This window comes from Onychomys torridus, chromosome 20 (genome assembly GCF_903995425.1).
Source record: "Onychomys torridus chromosome 20, mOncTor1.1, whole genome shotgun sequence".
NCBI lineage: Eukaryota > Metazoa > Chordata > Mammalia > Rodentia > Cricetidae > Onychomys > Onychomys torridus.
The window spans coordinates 2,337,050-2,354,641 of record NC_050462.1 but is presented as its reverse complement, the minus strand read 5'-3'; the positions used below and the strand labels follow the sequence as shown (position 1 = coordinate 2,354,641).

At 46.6% G+C, this 17,592-nt stretch overlaps 1 protein-coding gene across 4 annotated transcripts in view; it reads right to left on the bottom strand.

Moving 5' to 3' along the window:
* Positions 1 to 17,592, bottom strand: part of Btbd11 (BTB domain containing 11) — a 269,054-nt gene that overhangs the window by 89,588 nt on the left and 161,874 nt on the right. For all 4 annotated transcript variants that reach the window (XM_036169685.1, XM_036169684.1, XM_036169682.1 and 1 more), the window contains exon 3: positions 6,559 to 6,763. In XM_036169685.1, coding sequence (XP_036025578.1) covers positions 6,559 to 6,763 — 205 coding nt within the window. The remainder of the gene's footprint in view (positions 1 to 6,558; positions 6,764 to 17,592) is intronic.

The window sequence follows — 17,592 nt, the reverse complement described above, 5'->3', positions numbered from 1 at the left end:
GTTACAATTCACATTAAGGTCAGCATTTTTGTATTCTCTGGAAAGGGCCAAATATTACTTTATGTTTTACGAACATTTAAATATCTCTCACTAGGAATTGACTCTGCCACAGTTCAAAAGCTACCATATAAATAATATGTAAGTGAATGAGTATGGCTGTGTCCCTGTAAAACTTTATTTTCAAAACTAGGCAATGGACCAGATTTGGCCCATGGAGCAGCATCTGCTAATGTGTGCACCATGTTGACTTGCTGGCTCACTCATGAACTTTAAAACTTTACAGACTGGCATTTACTGGGGATAAAATAATTGTTTCCCCTAGCCAGTTAAAGCAAGCTGCAGCCATGTTCAATTTACAATCATATCACATTATAAAACTTTGCCCCCTAACATTGATTATCCCAAATTTGGCATGCATATTTTCTTCATTACAAATCATTTGAAGGTGGTTGAGATTGGGGCCAGTTTCCAAAAGCCCACTGTAATGGTTACTTTTAGCTATTAACTTGATGGGATTTACAATCACCATGGAAACATATCTCTGGGCAGGTCTGTGAGGGATTAACTAGGTTAACTGAGGTGGGAAACCTAACTGTGGGTAGCACTGTTTCCTGGACGGAGTTCTAGACTGAATACAATGGAAAAAGAAGCCAAGCCCTGGGCTCCACCCCTCTCTCTGCCTCCTGCTTGTGATGCAACATGCCCAGTCATCTCATGCTCTTGTGTTATGACTTCCTTGCCCTCAAACTGTGAACCCAAATAAGTCCTTCCTTGTCTAAATTGCTAGAACAAGACAAATAATTAATTCATCCACCAACAGCTGTGTAGCAAGCAGGACCCTTTTGTGTGCCTGTTCATCTGGGCCACCAGCCCTGGGCTGGGCATTTAGTACCAAAAAAATGAGCCAACATGATCCTCTCTTTGAACGAGGAGGTAGCATCCTTTTTCTGGGAAGAGGTATTATAATTCTTGTTGAGGTTTCCAAAGCCATCTCTTCTACTCTCTTTGCAGCTTTTGAGGCTTCCAGGGTGTGTCCTTGTGTTGAGATAATATTTTGGTTCTCAGCTGTGAGAGTGTTTGTCCAATATGGTTAAACCTACTGAGGTATGGAAATTAAGCATGTGTGTTTTATTATTATTTAAAAACAGTAAAGTAGAAGTGTGTAGTGGGGACTTTCCTGGCTCCCAAGAACCAGAGCTAACATTCTCAGATTTGAGAATTCCCATGCTATATGTCATGTTTCCCCAAGCTACAAATTCCCCTACAGATTTCCCTGCAAAGGTACAGGCATGTATTCTGAAACTACCCAAGCATGACAGGTGTCATATCTAGCTGACAAGAGTGATTACAGAGACGTTCCCTGTTTTGAGCAATGGTGACAGAAGTCTTCTAGGGTACCACATGGCCAGTAGTAGTGGTGTGACATCAGGTGTCTATATCACTTCCATTGATGTGGGCCTGGGTATCACTTGGATACTGCTCTAGGCTGTGAGCCCAGAGCTCTGGTTCTCTGGCTCCAGTGGCCATCAGAAGCTTTGGAGGCTGGCTCAACTCAGCATTCTGACTCACAGTTTACCCTAGACCTCATTTGCACAGCAGGCCAATGCCCCATGTTCCATTCAATATGAATCTCGGGAGCCTTGCACTCTGTCACCCTGGAGGAACTACCATATACCCAGGGGATACTCAGGTATGGGGACAAGGTCTGCCTGAGTAGTTGTGGGGATTTCTCTGGCTCACAAATCCCACGTCTCCTGGAAGAATCTCAGAGAATAGCAACCAAGGTCCCTTCAAAAGACAGTTACAAGAGTGAGAGAATTCAGGAAATCCTAAAGCTCCAGGTCCTTTTCAAGCGTTTCTAGTATCGTCAGGTCAGATGTAATTTATCAACATGTGGCCATTCTGATGGTGCACAGTGTTGCCTAGTAACACAGCTGATACTGCATTTTTTTTAAAAACCACGTTTCCAGGGGAACAGAGCCAGAGAATTAATCCCAGGTCGACTTCTCACACTGAAAAGGGCAGGGTGAATAAGCCTTCTACGCATGCCCAGTCTCAGATGTTTCCTTTTGCTTTAAGCAGTCTCCCTGGGCTGAACTTAGGCAAGTAAGCACACTGTGGAATATTTACATCCAGCCTTCTTGGTGTTTTGCACAAGCCTAGGAAAGCCCTTTGGAGTCTGTTGAAATCAGAGCCTTGCTCACCCCATAGGTGGAAGTGTGCTAAGAAGAAAATGGTAAAGGAGAATTCTTGGTAAAGTGAAGCTCTCGGAAAATATAACTGGGCGATATTAACCTCTGAGGTTCTGCTGTGTTTGTTTTATGAACTCTGTTTCTTCCAATGTAAACTCTCTGAATGGTAAGGCTTTTTGTTACACACCGTTAGTTTTCCTCCAACACTGGGCAATTGATGAATGGGTGACGGTCATCGTTGTGGTTGAGATTCCCTCCAGAAGGCATTCTGCCACATTTGTTTGTAAACTCTGCTCACTGAAGAGGTGAGAGCTATTGCTACCTCAATCAGTTCTGGTGTTTTCCTTCCAGAAAGACTGGGCAGGCAGACCTGTCTGGCCTTCTCTTCCCAGTGAAGCCCATTATTGCTCCTCACTGCAGCACCAGCTCAATCAGGCCACAAAGCACTCCTATATGTCCTCTTATTTTCTACATTGTGGCAACAAATGAGTGAATTCATCCATGGCCAAAGACATCGAGGAATCGCTGATATTTCCAGCAAAGATAATGACTTGGGGGACTGTCCTCAATATAAGATGATTCTATTTTAAAAAGTGGTTCACCCTCACCTCAATATTAAGGTGTCTGAACGCACCACTACTGTTTGGAAAATAAACAGTTTAATTATACATCTCAAAAAATCTGTTGGAATTTTAACAAGGGGGTATACCTGTCACGCTTGACAGCCTCTAATAGATCTAGAACATAGGCTACAGTGATTGCATATCCAGGCTGAGCTTCTTTTAAGCATCACAGACAGAACCATCCACAACAAGGTACCAACTGGAGGATTGTGTCCATGTGACACAGAAAATAGCATCTGTGGTCTACTTCTTTGCAGCTCAGTCAAGACTCTTTGGACTGGAAGTGACAGTATAAGATATGAAGAACCCACATCTTACGCAGCTGCTCCCTAGGCTCTCTGCTGGCATGGAGAGACCTGTATTAGTCCTGTTACTAAGGAGATAATGGGCTAGGAAACACACATAAACAAACACATATACACTGCGTGCACACACACACCACACACCACACACACACATATACCACAAATATCACAGACACACCACACACACATCACACACATATACCACAAATATCACAGACACACACACACACACCACATCCCTACCCAAATTTACCAAAAGAGAGAGCCAAGAAGATGCCACTGGGTAGGGGGGTGGCGATAATTCAAAGCAGAGTCCTAGCCTGAGGTAAGTTCTTTTTGGAGGCTTTGGTGTGAAGTTGACAAGAAGGAGTCTGGGGACGTCTCTCCCCTGCCATCCCTGTGTGAGGGTTTCAGATACCAAACTCCGAAGTGTTAAGGGACAGGAAGAGCGGTTCTGGTAGCCGGAGCCACTCATGAGCTTCTGGGAGGACGGTAAGAACATTCCAGAGGAACAAATGACGGCAGCTTCCTATCGATACAGTAATGTACTGGCAGCGGCAGTGGGGCGGGCTGTGCTCCGCACGCCGGGATTGCCCCACTGTCTCAGCTGAGACATCTAACTCACTGCTTGTTCCTGTCCCAGGAGCAGTGTCTTTTCTCTCTTACAGATGACAGGAGATTCAAAGAAGTGAAATCACTTGTTCAAGTCCTCAGAGCTGCAAAGCCAGGCTGGCATTCCTAGCTTTACCCACCTGACTCACCAAGCTGTAGGATTTCCAGAAGATGAAAGTGATCAGGACTTTAAAAAGTGTTAACATCTACTTTGGTTTTTGAAAATTCAACCAAGGAGGAATGGAAAGAATGGGATAAATGGCTTTGAGAAAATCCGGGACATGTAGCTCATGTCTCTTTCAAGCGTGTCCTGGAAATTCTGCATTCCTTAGTGGGTCTCTTTAGACTTCCAACTGCTCCAACCATACTCTGAACCCAGAAATAGACTCAAGAAGGGAAGATGGCTGCTGATAAACACAGTGGATAATAGAACCACACAGTTGTGTGAGCAGGGTCATGCAACAGTGTCTTAGAAGTTTAGATATGGTCTTTACTGTGAGGAGGGTGGAGCCAGCCAGGGGTTATTAAGCCTCACTTGAATGCAGACCATTGAGAAATCAGCCTCAGTCATCAAGACGAGAGAGAAAGTCCTGAAGCACAGCCACTGCAGCCTGGGCTGCTGAAGGGAACAGAGAAATGAGATGTCACAGATGTAGTGTAAGACATGCACTGTAGAATGCTGTCCTCTGGGTATAGTGTGGGGGTTGCTCCATTGAACCATCAGTATCTCTGATTACCCTAAGGAGACACGGAGAAGACTGGGCCATTAACTTTCTAACATGGGTGGAGGTGGGGTTCACAAGGCCTGCTTCTCCTAAGATTAAGAGGCAGTTAACAGGATTGGTTGGAGGAGGGGGACACGAGGGCCATATCTTCCCAAAGATATAATATATATAAAGCTTACACACACACACACACACACACACACACACACACACACACACACACACACGTGTTTGACTAAACTCACTGTCACACTAAACTAGACGTGTGTGGAATCATTTCCTGATCTATTGTTTGGTGCCTTATCTGTCAGGTGTGAATAGACGGCTGTTCATCCCTCCTCCAGGAAAAGTCACACAGCAACAAGCTGGCCAGTTGGATGCAAGAGGAGGTATGAGAGCTTTCTAAAGTCAATAGGAGTGTCTTTCTTAGAGACTAGAGACAGGAAGAGCAGCGGATTTGGGGGTTTGATGGCTTCAGCTCTAGATGGATGTCAGTACTCCCAAGGGTCATGTTCCATGGGCAGCTGGAGTTGGATCAGCCCATGCTTGCATTTCATAAGTCCCACTGTGCACCTAGCATTGATCTTGGCATTGGCTGCAGAATGATGGACCAACCACACGTTTAGCCCCCACCGTGAAGCCCACAGGCATTGCACGAGCACAGGAGTCTGTCTGGAGTCACAGGAAAGAACAAGGGGGTGACAGGAATTAGCTTGAGAGTGTCAGACTAGACATGGGAACCTGAAGGGAAAGCGGGGTGCTATGTGGAGATTCCGGAGCTAGAGGAGGCAGTGTTTGGCTGCGGAGGGAGAGCATCATCTACCGAGAGGCAAAAGAAACAAGGTGAGCAAGGGATCTCAACATAGTCTAGGCTCTGAAAAGCTTGGCACCGCTCAGACTGAGGCTCTGAGTCAACAAAAGCATGGTGCTGGTGTGTCTGGCTGAGGTTAGATTTTGCTCAGGGACTGTGAACATTTCAGCATCTCCCCGAGTGGGACTTGTCTGCACATGGGAATTTGCCTAGGGTATCTGGCCTGGAAAGTGAGAAACCGAAGTGACTCCTGACCCATCAGCTTCAGGTGACTGGATGCTGACACTAATTTGGGATTCCTAAAATCCAAGAAGATTCCCATTACTTGGCCTGTTTTTCATCCTGTTGTCTTAACAGAAAACTGAGAGGTGGGAGGATCTTAAGGCCCAAGCTACTACAGTAGAAAAGCAAGCACTGAGCTTTTTAAGGGCCACTTCAATTCAAGTGATAGAGAGGAACCCCAGCTGGGAGTCATTCAGCGATGTGTGCTTGATGACCACAGTGACAGCAGCAAAAGGGGCATTAATGGGACACTTAGTGTGCTAGGTACTGTTCGACCTACTTACGTTCCCAACAGCCCTGTGAAGAGTTTACTTTTTCTATCCCATTTTACAGATGAAGAAAACAAGGCACAGTGAAGGCTTTTTCCCAGACCTCAGTGTTTACTCAGAAGTGCCTGAGTTTAAGCTCAGGCAGTATATCTTAGAGCCTGTTCTCATAAGTGCTTCTCTGGATGGCCATCATTGCCATTGGACTTAGACCCCGGAAGGCCTGTGAGGAATCCTGAGAAATGGTGTAATTCAGCTCCCCAGTGTGTAGAAGGAAGACAGAGGCAAGCAGACATGGAGGGACAGCTAGGGCCTTCTCCCAGCACAGCCTAGCATCCGCTCCACCTGACTAAGCAGCTGCTCTGGTCCACCTGGGGCCCCAAGGTAGCCATGAAGAAAGAAAGATGGAGACATCTCAGGATGTAGCACCCTGAATTATCTTTACAGGGAAGCCAGACTGTACCCCAGTTCCTGCCTCTCTGAGATATGCAGGTACATTCCCATGACCCAGGCCAGTTTTATTCCATACAAGACCAGCCACATAAAGCTATTTCCAAAACCCCACCAGGCTTTAGGATGTCTCCCCAGGGCACGAAGTTCCCCTCCAGTGTGCTATGGGATAGGGGCAGCATTCCCCGCATCATCCCACTCCCAAACCTCTTCATCTCAGAGAGGAATGTCAATCCAGCACAAGGCTGTGGTGAGCCTCGTGGTGAGCCTTGGAAAACCAGGCAAGGCATACCTTTCCACCTGGAGGTTGACCTTGGAGGGTTCCACGTTGGGATTTTCCCACTCCATTTGTGGGCAGTGCATGAAGTAGCAGAGTGTGTACAGGGCCTCTGGCTCCCAGTAGAGCGCCCCCTGCTTGTGGTGCAGGGGCGTGCCATTTCCATGGTGCTTCACATTGAGGGGCTGCAGGTGGTGCATTGCCCGGGACACCAGGTCACCTGTGGACAGAAGCAAGATTTCAGAACTTCCAGGCACAGATGCCAACCTGAAGATCTTAGCAGAGACTCTGGACCCTGGTCCCCTCAGCCTCTACATCCCACTACAGTCCCACATCAAGCAGAGAGGAAAATCATTCGTTGGCCATGTGACGGTCAGGGACATGGTCTGAAGCACAGATGGCAGTGGAATCATTTGCAGCCCTGCTCGTCTGGAATTCCGATGGCTCCCCCTGACCCATGTAGTCCCGGATGGCCTCAAAGTCACTGTGTAGCCGAGGATAACTTGTACTTCTGATTCTGCCTCCATCTCCTGAGTGCTGGGATGACAGGCACGAGATACCACACCCAGAATATATGGTGGTGAGGATGGAACCCAGGGCTTCTTTGAGCATTCTAGGCATCCTACCAATTGAGCTTTACCATCAGCCCCAGAAACCCAGCGTCTAACAAGGCACAGGAAGTCCTTTGCGCTCTGCTCCTGTTGAGTGCCTCTCCTGATACACGATGCCCCTTATCATATCCTGCATGGCTGATAGTAAATCCCCCCAGAAAACTATGCTAGAGCCATCCTGTCCATTTCATTTAGCACTCACACTGTCCTTTCCTAGCTAGTTTGAGCTTTAGAAGGGCCCACGTCCTTACTGTCCTCTCCTCGTACAATCACTCACTCTTACGTGGTTCCTGGTGCCAGCAACAGTTGGGATGCTTTAATCCATACCCCAAAAGTAGCTTGGACTTGACATGTATCCCAAAAGCTGGGCAACCTATGGTTTTCACCTCAGGGCCCTTCAGGAGGTGGTTAGACCTTGCAGGGTTAGTCCATTGATGACTTCCTGGCCTGTGGGCTGTTGGGGAGGCAGTGGAGGCTTCTAGAAGGAGGCAGCTGGTTACTGGTTATGCACCTTTGAGAGGTATATTTTCACCTCCGGTCCATGAGTAGAGTTGCTTTTCTCTATCACACACTCCCTGCCATGATACTCTGCCTCAGCCCAAAAATGGACCCAAGTGACCACAGATTGGCCACTCAGAAACTCGGCCAAACTATCCTTTCCTTTAAGTTGTCACTGAGATATGTGTGCGTCCATGATTTATGTTTCACAACATTTGTGCAAGTACCCATGGAGGTCAGAGAGCATGAGTTACCCTGGAGCTGGACTTACAAGGTAGTTATGAATCACCTGTTGTGGGTCCTGGGAGCTGAATCCGCGTTCTTTGAGGCATCTCTCCAGCACCTGATATAGTACTTTTAAGGTCTATTCACTGATGAAAAAATGGAAGTCCAAAAAGGTTCCATAACTTCTCAAGGTTACATAGCTATAAAACATGTAAGAGGAGAGCTGGGATTTGAACTTAGGATTCTGACTCCAGAATCCATGCACTTAGCAACACTCCTTTAGCATGGGGGTGGGTGTCTGTTTCACCCTTGTCAGGACTAGCAAACCTGAGAACATGCTGTTCTTTTTTCTCCTTTCTCAAAGGGAAGCCAGACTTTTTATATTAATTTTTATTTTTAATTATATGTATGCATGTGTGTATGAACGTAGGTTTGTGCCTGTGAGTATGGTATTCACAGAAGCCAGAAGAGGGGATCAGATCCTCTGGAACTGTTGTTCCAGGTGGTTGTGAGCTACCTGAAGTGGGTGCTGGGAACTGAACTCGTGTCCTCTGCAAGAGCAGCAGGAACTCTTAACTGCTGAGTCACCTTTCCACCCTCAAGCCAGACTTCTTACGCAAGCCACACCTGCACATTCTCACGGGTCACAGGACAGATCTTCCTGGGGGTGGCCTGCTGAGCTCAGAAGCCCGCACTTGTCTTGGCTAAGACATGGTTCCATCCTTCATGAGTGTTACCATGCCAAAGTGAGCAGTCTTTGCTGCTACTTGCTCAATTTTAAATGTGCTCATTTTGTTTTATTTAAATACATCCATGTAATGAGGGAAATTATGCCACTTTCTCAAATAGAATATGAGCATCACTTGCCATAAATAGAAAGTAAATCTGATGAAGACAGCTCAATTTTGGTTCTGCTTTCTTCTTAAGTGAATAACAAGTATCAGAAACGGGGTTAGGGGCTTATATCAAACCGAGCCTTGCTTAAGTAATTAAGGGTAAAGCGGCTTTGAAGGAATCAGAGTAGGATAAATGAATTTTAATGCACTCGCCCTGACCACTAAAGCCATCTCAAGTACAGTGGAGTGTGTTGCACACCTTTGGAGCCACGTGTATAAGATATGAAATGATTAGTTTTCTGTATCAACCAGGCTTGGCTGTGGAGCTAAGTTGCTTGGTCAGACATAGACTAGATATTTCTTTGGGATATTTTTAGGATCCTCTTACTGAGAGAAGACTCTGGAAACAGAAGCAGAACTCCTTCTGCATGTGGATGGGCCTTGGCTAATTGGTTGAAGACCTGAGGAAAAACTGGGCTGGAGAGATGGCTCAGCAGTTAAAAGCATACAGTGCTCCTCCAGAGGACCAGAGATCAGTTCCCAGCACCACAGCAGGAAGCTCGTGGCTGCATTAACTCCAGAATATCTGATGCCTTTCTTCTGGTCTCTGTGGGTACCCCACATATGAGGCATGGTAGGTGTGGGTGCGTGAGTGCGTACACACACACACACACACACACACACACACACACACACACACACACAAGTAAACATAAATTTAAAAGTGGAAGAATTTTGAAGTTTTCTCTCCAAAAACAGGAATTCTGCCTCCAGGCTACAACATCAGCTTTTACTGGAACCCCAGTCTGCTGGCTGGCCTTGCAGGAGCTGGGCCTGCAGGCCACAGCCACGTCAGCCACATCTGTTAAATCACGCTTGTCCTTCCTACTCTTCCTTTGTATTTTGAGACATAGTTCTTCTTTGCAGCTTAGGCTGGCCTTGAACTCACTGTGTAGCCCATGCTTGATAGGACTTAAGGGGATTCTCCTGCCTCAGCCTCCCCCCAAGTGCTGAGATTATAGACATGAGCTAGCTCTCTCTCTCTCCCCCAACACAACGTCTATGCTAGCCTCTCCCATCCCATCCTGAACTGTCTGGCTGAAGCCAAGCTTGCTCATTTCCATCATTACACTGAGTCTCTAAACGACACACTTGACCTGCACTCAAAATCCAGTAACACGAAGCTCTATGATGAGCAGGAGTTTTTCCTCTGAGCATTTAAAACTCTAGGGTCCTGCTTTATCTAAAAGAGGAGCCACCACCATATATGATGATGGGCAGGAGTACAGTCAGAGCCATTAGAAGGACATAAGTTCCTCAAGCCCCTCCCCGTGAGTAGAGCTGCAGCCTCACCATCCTTCTCAACCCCTCTGAGGAGGTGCTGGAGTACAACCCACAGGCGTAATTCCTGGTCGGCAGCTGCAAGGGGCCGAACAGCAGCCGCAGTGGCTAACCGAGATGTCAGCTTGACTGGACTAGAGCTGTCATGTTGGCAAAGTGTTTTTGAGTGTGTCTGTGTGGACATTTCCCAACAGGACCACATCCATGGGCTAAGGAAGATCTACCTAGTGTGGTCACCCAAGCAGTGGAGGTCCCTGATAAAACAGAAAGACAGGAAAGGAAAATCCAATCTGTGTTTGGGTTCAGAATTCTCCCTCTCATGCCCTTCTGCTTATTGGCACCTTAGGAAGATGACAGGGCACCATGTGGGTAGCAGAGGTAGCCCCCAGGGCTGCACTTTGATCTTAGATGCCCCAGTGATCACATCTGTGACCAAACAATATTCTGTTCTGACTCAGTGCCTAGTCCAGGGCCGGTGGAACAAACAAGGAGGTCTACTGCACTGAAGAGCATCTAAACAAGGTGGTGGGGGACTAGTAGGGTGCTGGGGCTCTGGGATCAGCAGGGCCGAGGAGACAGTGATTGAAGCTGCAAATAGGTCAGCAGCCAGCAGCTCAGATGTGGGACCCTTGTGGACATCAACAAGCCCACATCTAAGGACTTCCTATGTGCTGAAAACCTTCTATATGTGACAGTGAAGCGACAGTTCCTCATGGTATATCCATATTGTAAATGAAGAGGGACTCTACCCCGAATCACTGCCACACAGCAAAAGAGCTGAGTGTGAACTGTTAGGGCGAACACTCCACTGCCCAGGCCTCCAGGGATCACCAGAAGTTCAACTTCTCCTTACAGGCATCAGTTGACCATAGCCTTCTGTGTGTTGTCCAATGGGGTTCAGTGCAGATCCTGGGTGTAGCTTTAGGGCAGAGCTCCGATTGTGCATGTCAGGGTCCTCTGGTGGCCGGGACCACAGGTAGGAGCAAGGTTTGGAGTATTGAGTGGTTCACTGTGCAGCAAGGTTTCTGTGGGCAGTGTCGCACTGAGTCACAGCAAGGCAGGAAGGAGTGGTGGCTCCATGGGACATGTCACCTGATAGAGTCTCAAAAATAGCTGAGTGAATGCCGAAGAGAGGCTGGGCATCCAGTGAACTGAAGGAACTTGAAGCTGGCAAGTCTGAGGAGAACTTCAGTTCCCCAGTGACTAACTGAATATTTCAGTTCTCCTTGGAGACAACTGCGCTGTCGTCTTCCAAAATAAGCACCAGGAGTGAGGGCATGAGGCTTCCATCCCAGAGACCCCAGAAGTGATTGTGCATTTTTATTTGTTTTGTGCATGTGTTTGCGCATGCGTGTGTGTGTGTGTGTGTGTGTGTGTGTGTGTGTGTGTGTGTGTGTGTATGAGAGGTGGTCCACATTGGATGTCTTCTTCAATCACTCTCCACCTTATTTATTTTTGAGGCACAATATCTCACTGAACTTGGAGTTCAGTGACTGGAATAGACCGTCTGGCCAGTGAGTCCCAGAGATGGGACTGTAGGATTGCAGGTGCTGCCCCAAAGCTTTATTTTTTTTCTTCTAAATGTGCATTTTGGGGGATCAAACTCAAGTCTTCATGCATGTGTGGCAAGCACTTTACTAACTCAGCCACCTCCCTGCCCATCCTGTCTAGATTTTGGTTGTTTTGTTTTCCAAGATATACCAAGACACCTAGTATGCCCTTTCTTGTGCCCACAGCATCTACAGTGCACATTGATATGGTTCAGTGTTGCTGCTGTGGCTCTCAGCTGGGTTAGCCTTCAATCCTAGGAGGCATTTGGTAAAGTCTAGGGACATATTTGCTCTTCATACTTATGGAGTTGCTACTGGGACCCAGTGGGCTGAGGTTAGGGACCCTGCCAAACATCCTGTGCACAACCAGTAGTCACAACAAAAAATCTAGTCCTGAAGGTCCAAGCTGCTGAAATGGGAAACTGAGGTTGAGGCTGTAGGGCAAGGTGGGGTCAGACAAGGTTCTGTGTGTTTCTTTCTACAGTGGCCCAATTTCCTCCTCCAAAGGCAGCCTAGTTCAGCTGGCCAGTCCTCAGTTCATCTTGGAGCAATTTGGCTTTATTTGGCAAATGTATTATCAAACACTCCAGTCCCCTGAGTCAGTAATCCACTTCTGGGAATGTGTCCCAATGTTAAAATTCAAAATGCACCAGAATCTTCATCCACGAGGATTGGCACCCAAATCTTATTTACAGACTCCCAAATCAGACAAACAAATGTCCAAAAATAATAAGAAAGAAACTCTAGTACACCCACAAGATCAAATAATAAACTTAGACAGACATCAAAAATGTTTACACAAACTACAATATTAAAATGGTAAGTAGGAAAGTGTGAACCTCAAAAATTACTTACAGTGTGATCAGGATTATGTTATTTAAAAGTATGCACAAAGTAAATATTAGGAGACAGAGAAAGTGACTGCTGAACAGTAGTTTTTCTGCCCCGGGGGATTATTGGTGTTATCCAACTTTTCTGCAACTTCTGAACTTTGAATTCTGGCACCTGGGGGTAGGTATTTCCTTTCCTGCACTTTTGCCAGGGTTAGACTAGAATATTCTTTCTCTCAAATGCTCTCATGAGGGAGGGAGGAGTTCGTGGGGCCCTTATCCACTGCAAGTGAGGACCCTGGATTGTGGGAGACTGAGGGGAGCACACTGGCATGAATTCATTGCTCTTTGCTCTGGACTGTGATGGAATGTGATTAGCTCCTTCAGGTTCCTGCCACCTTGAAGTCCTCATAATGATTATCATATAATTTCAGTCATCACCATGTTCATAATCACCATCATCTCCATCATCATCATCACTGCATCATTTCAATCATCACCATGTTCATCACCACCACCATGATCTCCATCATCACCAACATTACCACATCATTTCAGTCATCACCATGTTCATCATCATCATCATCATCATCATCATCATCATCACCACCATCACCACCAACATTACTGCATCACTTCAGTCATCACCATGTTCATCATCATCATCATCATCATCATCATCATCATCATCATCACCATCATCACCAACATTACCACATCATTTCAGTCATCACCATGTTCATCATCATCATCACCACCATCATCACCACCATCATCACCAACATTACTGCATCACTTCAGTCATCACCATGTTCATCATCATCATCATCATCATCATCATCATCATCACCACCATCATCACCAACATTACTGCATCACTTCAGTCATCACCATGTTCATCATCATCATCATCATCATCATCATCATCACCACCATCATCACCAACATTACCGCATCACTTCAGTCATCACCATGTTCATCACCATCATCACCACCATCATCACCACCATCATCACCAACATTACTGCATCACTTCAGTCATCACCATGTTCATCATCATCATCATCATCATCATCATCATCACCACCATCACCACCAACATTACTGCATCACTTCAGTCATCACCATGTTCATCATCATCATCATCATCATCATCATCATCATCACCACCATCATCACCAACATTACTGCATCACTTCAGTCATCACCATCTTCTCCATTATCACCAACATTATTGTATCATTTCACTCATCTCATGATTTCCCTCATCACTGTCATCTTCATCCCTGGACTAGAGGCCCTCAACGTATCTCTGATGAGGGCTACTCATTCGAGATGAACGGGCATAAGCGATTTTCACCCTCACTATCTCTGTTTGGAACTCTCCACTCTGTAAGTCCTACCTGCTGTCTTTCCTGTCTGTGACATGAGCCTCAAACCAAAATTCATTTTTTTTACCAGCTGCTCTGAGCTTGGGCAGCTGGAGTTCAGTTCAAGGAAGCTATCTGAGAATCTATCCACTGATAATTGCGTTTCTCAAATGTCAGCCACTGAGAATTACCATCATGCTGCCTCTCATATCTGTGCACAGCTTGTACAATTTATTTACTTAATATTTCTCTTTAAATTGCCTCACTTGTTCATACAAATAAACTTATTTTAAAAGAAAACTTTGTATCAGTGCCATAAATGGAAGACCAATATTTCCTCATGCTCATGAAATATACATAGTAATTAAAATTAAAAAGGTTCTGTGCATCACCTACAATCATCTCCCATGACAGCCCAGGGGATGCTTCTCAAACCTGTCTAGCTCCAGCTCTTATGTACAGCCCCTTAGAAGCGGAGACTGCTGTGAGCCAGGGGTGACTCCCTGGAAAAAGATCACACATTCCAAGAGGGGCTGCTTCTGCCCACATCTATGCTGAGACTGCCCCTTCATTTTGAAAAGAAGGAAGAGAAAGAAGAGAGAAAATGAGAGAAGAGTGTGTAAGGGGCAAGGAGAAGAGAAGAGAGGAGGAGAGGAGGGGAGAGGAGGGGAGGAGGAGAGGGAAGGGAGGGGGAGAGGGAAGGGAGAGTAGGGGAGGGGAGGAGGAGAGGGAAGGGAGGGGGAGAGGGAAGGGAGAGGAGGGGAGGGGAGGAGGGGAGGAGAGGAAGGGAGGGGAGGAGAGGACAGGAGGGGAGGGGAGGGGAGAGGAAGGGAGGGGAGAGGAGAGGAAGAAATGGGTATAGACAGTGATGAGGGAGATTTCAGTAGGGTGCAGTCACAGTAAGGTATCTTCAGGGGGTGATAGTATAGCTGAGACTTGAAGGAAGCCAAGCAGAAGCCCTGTGAGTACTGAGGACAAGAGCTTTCTGGGCACGAGAAGCAGTAGTAAGATGCCTGTGGCAGAAGCATGAGGGGGTGTATAAGTTCTCTGACCAAAGGCAACTTAAAGGAAGAGAGAGTTTATTTAGCTTACATTTCTATCACTGTAGGAAGTCAGGGCAGGGACTCAAACAGGAATCCTAAGCAGAAACCACAGAGGAACATTGCTAGCTAGCTCACTCACAGGCTCAGGCTTGGCTAGCTTTCTTACACAGTTCAGGTCTACCTGACTAGGGATGATGCCACCCACTGTGGGCTGGACCATCCCACATCAATTAGCGATTAAAAAAACACCCCATAGACAAGCCTACAGGTCAGTCTGTTGGGGGCAGTTTCTCAGCTGGGGTTGCTGCTTCCTAGGTGACTCTAGTTGGTGTCCAATTGACAAGAGCTAACCAGAACACAAGATTATATAAGCGGTAACATTTGCAGAGGAGAAAGTTCTGCCCTTCTGGGGAGAGGAAACTTGCCCACCAGACAAGCGGTCTGAAAGGTGGGTAGGGCTTCATGGGTGCAGCTTCTGATGAGTTGTCATCCTTACTGGGATGCCTTTTCAGTGATGTATCTGCCTGTCCTGTCAGTAACTCCAGTAAACTAAATAAGCTAGACTCGGGTGGAACCAATCGTTTGACGTATCATTGATGCCCTGTCTTTGGGGAAGAGATGCCTCCTCAGGAAGTCCAGCCCCATCATCACTCAGGGGTGACCACAGCTGCCCACAGACTCCAAGTCAGTGTGGGGATGACATGCTCTCTTAGGATGTCACCTCACTGTTATGTATTTGAGGCCATGTATATGTTCAACTTCCCCAGCTCTAAAGTTCGATAGAAAACTTGGTATTAGTCTGGTTTATACTCTTTGAGCTCCCAAACCTACAGCATTTTCTTCAGTCTTTGTCATAGAGCAGGTCACTTCAGGCTATTCATTTGTCATTCCAGGGACATTTGCAGAGCTGTGGGTGGTATGATGCTCAGAATACAAAGTTTATTCAGATACGGCAGAGAGAACGAAGGAAGCCATTTGAATTAAGACCTTCCTACTTTCTGGCTATGTATCCTTGGGCAAGACCGCTATCCTTCCTCAAACCCAACTTCAGCTTTCTGTGAAGTGGGAATACTAATAATGCCTGGAGTGAACGCCATGTCCTTTACACACAGAAGATTCAGAAATGGTGAGTGTTTTGACCCCAAGACTACATCAGTCAGCTACATCAGTCATTCTACCACAGTGACAAAATACCTAAAGTAATCTACTACAAGGAGAATGAATTTTGTTTAGTCTCTTGACTTCGACACTCTGGATCTGTGGCAGCTCAGTACCTTATAGGATGAGCATTAGATAGAAGACCTATCTTCACCTCACAGCATCCAGGAGACAGCAAGAGAGACAGGGAGAGCTAGCATCCCAATAGTCCCTTCAAGGACACCCCACACCCAGTGGCCACTGGCTGGAAGATAAGCTTCCAAGTGGAAGGTAAGCTTTCCATATATGGCTTTGGGAAACTTTCAGGATAAGAAGAAGCTCCCTAACAAGAGGGCTAAAGGCAAGTGCTCCAGGCATCCCAATGGCCTAGGGCAGTTCAGAATCTTAAGGTAATTTACTAAAGGAACAAGCAAAGTATGGGGAGACACTCCAGTCTTCAGGGCTGGTCCCCTCCTCAGGGACTTGGCAACTTTTCTGAATGTTGTGTGTCTCCAGTTTAGTTCGGAGCCTGTATCGCCCCACCCACCCACCCAGCAAACTGTAGGTCCTCAGATCTGGAGGAACATAGCCCCACCTGTTACCCCGTCCTTATGGGGGAGGGGCCTCTGGGATCTGAGTGGTGCCTCTTCAGTTGACCCTGGTTGGAACATGGTTCTGTGGTGATGTGTGGCAGATTTACCTTCTGAAGCCTGGATTTGATTTCCAGTCCTTCAGCTCACTGAAGGTGAGGCTGATGGAGGACATACAGCTTCAATTCCTCTTGCTTCCACCCCCAGATCATAAAGTAGGGTCTAGACATCAAAAGCACATCTGTAGATTTATCACAGCATCTCTCTTAATTATTTATTGATGCTATAACAAAATGTCCAACAAAAGCACCTTGAGAAGGAAGTGTTTATTCTGGCCCACAGTGTGAGAGGCTAGCCCATCAAGGCTGGGGACATGGTGGCAGAGGTTTGAAGCAGATGGTTACACTGTCTACAGGCAGGAAGCAGAGAGAGATGTTTCAGGGGCTCAGCTTGTTTTCTCCTTATTCAGTCCAGGACCACGGCTCATGGGATAGCATCATTCACATTCAGGGAAGATCTCCCTTCCTTAGTTAAACCTTTCTGAAAACATCCTTATAGACACACCCAGAGGTGTGTTTCTGCAGTGATTCTAAACTCATCACATTAACAATCGTGATTAGCCAGCATGGCACCCGGGTTCCACAGACATCAGTGGCTGCTATTATCATTACCAGCTTTTTAGAAGGGCTTCTGCTCTTGAATATTTCACTCAAGAGACTATTTCAAGAGCTGAGAATCTCACCTCTGCTGCATAAACAGTGGTTTCTACCACCCACCTGGAAAGAACAATCTTTGAATACGAAGAACAGCTCTGTATCCAGAGAGAGAGAGAGAGAGAGAGAGAGAGAGAGAGAGAGAGAGAGAGAGAGAGAGAGAGAGAGGGAGAGAGAGAGAGAGAGAGAGAGAGAGAGAGAGAGAGAGAGACAGTTTGTGTTGATTCAGACCTAAGAGAAGGCCAACCTAAATTACAGTTATATCTGAAGAGAGGAATCTTATTAGCTCCCTTCTATGCTGGGTC